Below are 8153 nucleotides of genomic sequence, written 5' to 3'. Positions count from 1 at the left end.
TTATCTATCCTACACTGCTGCTGTCGGTAACGGAGCGGCTGCGCGCACACACACACACACACACACACACACACAAACTGGGAGCCAGGGCTGGCGCACTGGGAAGAAGGAGGGAGTGAGAGAGGGAGAGAAGGGGAGGGGGGAGACAGGCGACACATGTCAGACCGGAGCGTTCAGGGGAATGTACCGGATTCCGCTGCGCACACGGCCGGCCTGTCCCGCACTGACGGCTGCGCTGCGTTAACGGGACGCGACACCAGGCTGATCCGGGGGCGGCAGGGGGACCGGACCGGGAAAGAGTGACAAAAGAAAGAAAGAGAGAGAGAGAGGGAGGGAGGGGGGGGGGGGGAGAGAAGGGGAGGGTCGGGGGGAGGTGTGCCCTGCTCACCGAGCTCCGTTTTGGGTTAACGACACCGCTGGAGCGCAAAACCAGAGTCAGCGCAAAGTTTCCTCGATGGCGCTGGTGATGGAGCCGGTGAGCAAATGGAGCACCAGCCAGGTGGTGGACTGGATGAAAGGTAGGCTGTGCAGAAACACACACACACCTAATGAACACCATCAATTAGACACAACACAGAAATCTAACGAGCTGCACACTTGGAACACACAAACACACACTGTTGTGTGATCATCATGACTAATTTACATTAATGTGAGGGAGACAGAGGCTGCTGAGATGTTGTGTTGCGTGGGAGGTGTGTGTGTGTGTGTGTGTGTGTGTGTGTGTGTGTGTGTGTGTGTTTGTGTTTGTGTGCATCATCCTAGCACCTGATGATCAGTGGGTGATGATGTAATGTTGAAGTGGCTGGAGGACATATAGCCAAACTTCAGTGTTGAGAGCAGGGCCGGGTGGAGAAACTTTGGCTGAGGGGGTCAAAGACCCAAAGAGGGCGAAGAAGTGTGTGTGTGTGTGTGTTGGGGGGGGGGGTGTCTGGGAATGGAGTAAGAAATGAATGTTCAGGCTCAGATGTAAAGCTCCGGTTCTTGGCAATAACAAGCTGTAAATTATTAACAGCTGCATTATTTATTGGGTGTAATACATGAATACTAAAATGGGAGCAAGACACTCAGACTGAAATAGAAACAACATGTGTGCTGCCTGTAGTCCTCATGTCTATTTGCATTTTGCTCTTGTTTTGCATCTCTTTGTTGTCATTTTGCTTAATTTGTGTCTCCTCATCATGGTCGAACAGAACTTTGTGGCCAGTTTCTGCCAGTTGGTTGTCATTTCATCACTGCGGAGGCTGGTTTTTGTCACAATTAGTGTTTTTGCATAATTTGTGTTGGCTTTGAGTCTCTGCGGTTGTTTTTATTGGTCATGTTGGGGCTGTGTGGTCAATATGAATCACTTTGTAATCATTTGAAGTCTCTTCTTTGCATCGCTTTCTCGTGTTTTTTCCAATAAATGTCACGTCTTGAGGTTCTGATTCTAACAATCTGTATATGTGTTCCTTTGCTGCTCGGGCAGACACACAAAGGGCTGAGTTAGTATTTCAGCAGTTATATAAAGTGTCATGGATTTTTGTTTACAACAGTGCCAGTGATATCTCGGTGTGATCGGACCAGAGATTATTCTCATGCATAATTCAGCAGCAGACTGAGTATGTCTGTATCCAGTGGCCTGAGTGAACATTGTAAAACTCCTTTATACATAAAAAAAATAAATAAAAATACTGTTATATTGTGTGTTCCTCCCACGCTGCAGTTTGACAGTGCACTCTTGTTATTCCTGTGGATAATGGGCCAATGCAGACAACGTGACGTACACATTTCCCCCAAATCGTAAAAATTATCTTAATCAATAATGTACACCAAATTTTGGACAGAAACAAGCGTCCCCTCAGGCTCAACATTTTATTTTTCTTTCTACCAACAGTAATTTGTTCCAGTTTTCATTTACCTCTCATAAAACACATTCAGTAGGATATGACTTGCTGCCAACACAATTATAACATTTTGTATGTTGGTAACAACTCCATTTGGCTCAACACACAGTGTCAATATCACACAGGCTTCCCCTCAAAGAAAATACCTGCCAAAAGGAGCCCTGCTGCATTTAAGGCCAATCCAATAATGAGATTTATTATCTAACCTAATTTAGTTTCAATTAACAGCCAAGTCTCAGCTGTGGTGCCAATGCTGTACGTTTCATAAAAGGAATTTACCGTATAGACTATCCACTCTTTCCAAATCTCAGCTATGCGAAGGTCATTCAGAACTTTCTGGGAAGACGCATCCAGTTCGTAAAAGCTATGTGGGCTAGTACAGACTATAATTCTTCCTTTTGCTCCCAGTGAATAAAACCATCATGTCCTAAAATTTCCTCCCAGTTTCCCAGCTGTTGGATTTTTTTTTTTTTTTTTTTTTTTTTGGAAACAAAACTCAGAGCCGGATGGAAATTTATGGGATCAGGGGGAGTAACTAGGTGCTAAAACAAAATTGCGGGATTTGTCTTAAAAGTAATACCCCATCCAAAAAAAAAAAAAAAAAATCTATATTTTTAGTATCAAACGCTCCCAAGTGGTGTTTTTTTTTTTTTTTTAAAGCAATGTTGTTGGAAAATGAGGGCTGTGGTCAACTTGGATTCACAGCTGTTATAACAGACTCCAGTGGAGCTTTCACACAGCAGACTTTTTTTTAAACTTGTCATAGAGCAAAGGTAAAAACACATTTCATTCACAACGGCGTCGGCTCCATCGAGTGTCTCTGTAAGCCGTGACAGCGAGGCATACCGCACAATAACCGGTCACTGGAAGCATCTCACCTCAAAACAGCCATTTCCTGCGTTTTCAATCACATCTGCTCTCTCTCCTGACGTGTCAAATTGCCTGCCACCCCTGGCACCTTTTGTGAACTCATTATTTGCAAGGCAACAATCAGTTATGCGCTGGGAGGTGGTTTTCCTAACTGACTGATGCAGTTGTACAAATGTGCCTCGTCTGGTTGCGCACTGCAGCTCTGCTCTGATTTTTCTTCGTCTTTTCACCCCGAGCAGCTCAGTTTTCTTTCCATCACCCTCATTCCTAATGGACATAGTGAGGATACATGTCAACAGTATATTTATCGACACTATTACGGTATGATACGTTCTCATCGCATGTAAAATGATCCCATGTTGTTGTCGTCAAGGATCCGATGGAGCGTCTGCTTCTCCCCCCGTTGTTTCTCATTTCTGTGGAGGTTTCGGCAAATTTTTCGCTGAACGGGATCCAAAGGCGTAACAGTATAACAATATACATCTAAAATTATGAATCACCCAGAAATGGTCTCTTGAAATAATGCATATTTGATTTTTCAGGCGGAATTGATCCAACAATCGGGATCAACATTGATCATCATGTTAAAGGATATTTGACCAGGTTATTTTCACTCCTGGCATTTTTTAAATTAACCCCCCCCCCCCCAAAACCACGTGAGTCAATATAGATATGTTAGCATCTTAATTTGATCTGGATTTTGCCCTTTTTGACCTTTTTTTTTTTCATGTCACTTCTTCCGAGCAGTCAGTGGTGGACTGAGCTTTAATGGCCAGGTGAGCCACCGGAGTGACCCATATTAGTAATTATTGTTATTCACCATCGCCTGCTTCATGCATAAATAGCAGGTTGGGAGATCTATTGACTCACAGACATCAATAAAATGCAAATGTGGATTGAGACAAACGCTGACTTTAAACAATGTACTCTGTCAGTTTCTCAGAGCTTCGTCATTAGAAGGGTTATTGGTTGGTAATGTGCATATGGCATGTGTTTATAAGTGCCCCTGCTTGTGTGTGTGTGTGTGTGTGTGCGTGTGTGGGTGTGTGGGTGTATGGTGAGTTGTTCGTGTCAGACCGTCTGTGCAGAACAGCTGACAGACACACACACCCGCTCCGAACAGAAGGCTCCACCCAGGCCCACGGACGTTTGCACAAAAACGCACACACATTCACATATACATACACGTACACAACACACGTGGCATGCCTTAGTGTGGTATTCGGTTCATGCTGGCTCTCTCGGGTGTGTCTGTGGCGACAGAGGGGAAACATGATATACTGTATCCATATACTGTGTGTGTGTGTGTGTGTGTGTGTGCGCTCAACAGCATACTGTATACAGATCACATACACCGCAGGCGTTTGGGGCTGGAGGCCATTGTTGACTTGGCGATAGTGTTGTGTTGGCACGACTGGGGCTGCAACAGTCTGGGAGTGGCACACTTCAATAGTAATAAGAGAAGTTGCTGCACGTTACTGGGAATGGTGGGAATTTTTGTTGTGTTATGCTCCACTATCATCTGCTCACACAAAGCTTGGCAGAGTCGTACCCCTTTGAAAATCAGCAGAGAAACTGCCGTGACGGCGGTGCGATGTCTGATGAGACCACTTCGCACAAAAGAAAGCTGCCAGAATGATAGTGACATCCTTTAGGATCAGATGGTTTTAGGTCTGTGCGCTTGATCTTTTCTGATTAAATCTTTTTTTTTTTTTTTTTTTTTTTTTATTAAAGGTGAGCTGTGACAAGACTCTGGAGGATTTGTGTTTCTTGTCTTCACATCAGAAGAGTTTAGTTTTGTGTGCACTGGGGAAATTGTGGTTTGAAGCGTTTCGGTCACTCAGCGGCCAAAGAGTCCAGGCAGGCCTGTAAAAGTTACTCCAGCGTGGTACGGTGCTGGGTAAGGTCATTTACAAACCCAGTGATACAGCTCAGTGATTTATTTATTTTTCACTGCCTCAATTTTATTGAGGCATCGAGGTGAGAGGTTTTTTTTTTTAATGCCTCGGTGAAATTATTTTCTCTCTCACAATGCTCAACGGGAAGAACTTCAGTCAGAGTAATGGATTAAGAAAACCTTCAAACTGGAGACGATTTGCTGATGAAATTTCAGCAGTTTGGTGAATATCATTTCACCATTAAAAGAGAATAAAGAACGGTGCTATTGTTCTTTATTACTGTATGAAGCAGCAGCAGCATCATCATACTCAAGACTCGACTTCCACTGGGATCTTTTAGCTTCAGCTTCAGTCCCCTACTGTGATGTAAAGTTGTACATGGCTGCCCATGAGGGACCAGAGCCGCTGATAGAGGTGATTGTGAAGCTTCATTTGGATGGACTCAGTCAAGGGTGGTACATTTTGGAAAACTGTCCCGCCCTCAGTATTAATTCTGATATCGTGTGCAATAACTCAAAGGCTTTATGCAAAGAAATGGATCATTATAGCCCGCTACTGCGGCACTTTATCACTGAGCACTTTGCCCCCAGCTCTCATTTTTTAAGGTGTTTCTAAGGTGTGCTTTGAGATTTGTCCATCTCTGTGTTCTCACTTTGTTCCTGTGTCTAATCGTATTTTTCCTGTTATGCCAACCTGCCTGCCGTTTACATATGAAAGTTGATTAATGTGCACTGTCCCTTCTCTTTTCACCCAACTCAGAGTAAATGATAGCTTTAGTAACTACAGCTGGCTAAGTTCTTCTCCACATCTTCTTGAACTCGAGGTCTAATTATTTGAAACTGAATCAAACAAAGTGTTTAAAGTGGGATATGTCTTTATTATAACCGTCTGCTGAGACAAACTAGGAGACCAGGCACTGATCTAAGCAAACAGCTGACAGTTCTTGATGATCTAGTTTGGTTTCCACCAAGTGACATCCTACCCCAAACTGTGACGGCAACAAAGGCATAAAAAAGATTTCCATGGTTAATTTTGAAAACTCTTTTTAAAACCGTATAATTAAAAAATATCTGTGTTGCTTGCATAAAGGAGTCTTCATTTAATTTGGCTGTAATATTCTACAGACTAATATATTTTTACCTTCACACTGTGATGCATTTTAATTTTTCTTTTTTGTGCTCAGGGCATTGAAACCTTGTGAAACTTTTTCTAGTCCTTAAAACCAAATATGAACAAGAGTTTGCAGGCAGCTGAAGGTGCATGATGTTTACTTGATTTAAATGTTTTCTCCTGAGAAATTAGCATTTCTCAATAAACAGATTTCTTTGCTTTAGCGTTGCTCCTGGCAAAGTGGCATTCATCTTGCTTGCGCTTGCTCTTTTTTTTTTTTTTTTAGTTTTTGTGAATGTATTGCCAGAAAACTGATGTGACGGGGAGGAAAAAAGGTGCGCAGATGGTTTTGCAGTCGAGGTTTCTCAAATGGAATCAAAATAGATGAATGAAGACATTGTTTAAATTTAATGCCGTGCAGTTAATACCAACTATTACTCTCAGCAAACGCAAGAAATTGCAGACCAAAGGCAGTTATTACTGAAGGAGCGGATTTTCTTTTTTTCCTCCGATGAAAAAATGTTCTCAGGCAACATTGGGATTCAAACCGGCAACTTTCTGGTCATAAACTCATTTTGAATAGCGGGAGGTCTTTTATTGTTACTGAAGCTTCTGAGCGCTCGGAACAGATGACACATAACCCGACAGGGAGGGGCCAGATCTTTTATAGGACTCTCAAACATCCCAGAAGTCACCACAAAATCAGGGTTTATTAGACGCGTGTGTGTCAGAAAGAAAGAGGGAGTTTGTGGGAGTTTGGCTCGCCTGCCGTTGTGAAAAGTGTGCCTCTGTGGGAGTTAAACGTGTGAGTCACCTATGAATCACACTTCTTCTGTACCAGTGCACACATGAACTCGCTCACATAGACACTCATAAATGTACACCCTTACTGTACATGCAGAGATAAGACTGCCTGATTGTCCAGATTAAAAAATAAATGAATAAATACAGCAGCATCCCGACTGTCAACCGAGGGTACTTTGTTCCCGCCAAAGGGGGGAAACAGAAGCATTACTGAAAACTAATAACCAAAGCAGCTATTTACATGACGGGTAAATTACAGTTGAATTATAACAAACAAACGAAAACATACTGAGTGACTGTAGCACTTCAACAAGTGCAGAGAATGTGTGAAAGCCAGCAGAGAAGTTGGAAAAACTTGTCAAGTGTTTAGTTACTGATGGCGACATGGGGCTATATCAAAGGAAGATTGGATGTTAAAGTCTCTTTAAGAAAAAATGACATTTGACATGGTTGCACAGTGAATCTGCTGCTGAGCAGCAACCCAGGTCAGCCATAGTTGGCTAAATACAGTGACAGACGAAGAAATACCGGTTAGTTAGTCTGTGGTCTAAATGTAAATGCTGAAAGATGTAAAATTGTTAACCAAAGCAACAGATAAGCAGCTCATGTATTGAAATATCTGGCTCAATGAGATACATGAACTAGCTGAAGACTTAAAGGAGGTTAATAGATAAAAAAAAAAAAAAATCTAGATGTTTCAACCGTTTATACTCCTTCTGGCTAATACTAATTGATAATTCTTAAAAGTATTATCTGAAAATAATGAAATGCTGGTTAGCAGAAAGATGAGTTAAATTACAAGCTGAATTTCTATGATGAAATGGCTGAAATTATTTGCAGTGTACTTCTGGGATTGAAGAAGAATGAGTCCTGCACAGCAGTCATGATACTGTTGATACTGTCGATACATATAAACCGTATAGCTGTTTTCTGTGTGTGTGTGTCCGCTGACGTCAACCTACAATGCGACTCATCAGTATTCAGAGCATTCACGCTCTCCCTCACCGCCGGTGATAAGTGATGCTGATTATCACTGAACTTTCACCACACAGCGCTTCTCTTCCCTTCTGCTTCTGTCTGCCTCTCAGCAACTAACAGTTTACCTCCGAGAGCCAACACTGTTCGCAACGGCGTCACATCTATTTGAAATCAGCCACTAGCAGCACTCATTAAAACACAAGTCTCAGTGTTGGCTGAGGGGAGGGGTGCTCAGACGCATTACCGAGTGATGCAATGTAAAAATACGCTGCGTAGCCAAGTATGGTGTCTTCACTGGGAAAAGTTTCAGTTCCAGCTGAGCGTTCGACGGGAAAATTGAAGTCTGTTTTGTTTGGGTCAGGCCTACAGTTACTGTGTTACCGTTTCAGAAACATTACGTCGGAGTCACGTGTAACATAAAAGAAATTGTCATTTGTGTACAGATGGGTTACCTTATGTTTTTAAGTGAGCTCTAACCATTAAAACCATGCCCTTTTTTTTTTTTTTTTTTTTTTTTCCTGAAACGCTCTGTTAGTAAACACAAATGGATTTGAGCAGTGAGCAGATCGTGGTTACTGCCTCTTGGATATTTTTCAAAATGTGTTTT

The 8153-nt window shown here is 42.5% G+C and overlaps 1 protein-coding gene across 2 annotated transcripts in view; it reads left to right on the top strand.

The window, feature by feature from the left end:
- Positions 1 to 393: 393 nt before the first annotated feature.
- cnksr2a (connector enhancer of kinase suppressor of Ras 2a) overlaps positions 394 to 8153 on the top strand; it is a 42979-nt gene continuing 35219 nt past the window's right edge. For both annotated transcript variants that reach the window (XM_029529034.1, XM_029529035.1), the window contains exon 1: positions 394 to 518. In XM_029529034.1, the coding sequence (XP_029384894.1) occupies positions 455 to 518 (64 nt within the window). In that variant the 5' untranslated portion in view covers positions 394 to 454. The remainder of the gene's footprint in view (positions 519 to 8153) is intronic.

This window comes from Echeneis naucrates, chromosome 20, assembly GCF_900963305.1.
Source record: "Echeneis naucrates chromosome 20, fEcheNa1.1, whole genome shotgun sequence".
In the NCBI taxonomy this organism is placed as follows: domain Eukaryota; kingdom Metazoa; phylum Chordata; class Actinopteri; order Carangiformes; family Echeneidae; genus Echeneis; species Echeneis naucrates.
This window is presented reverse-complemented; position numbering and strand designations above follow the sequence as displayed.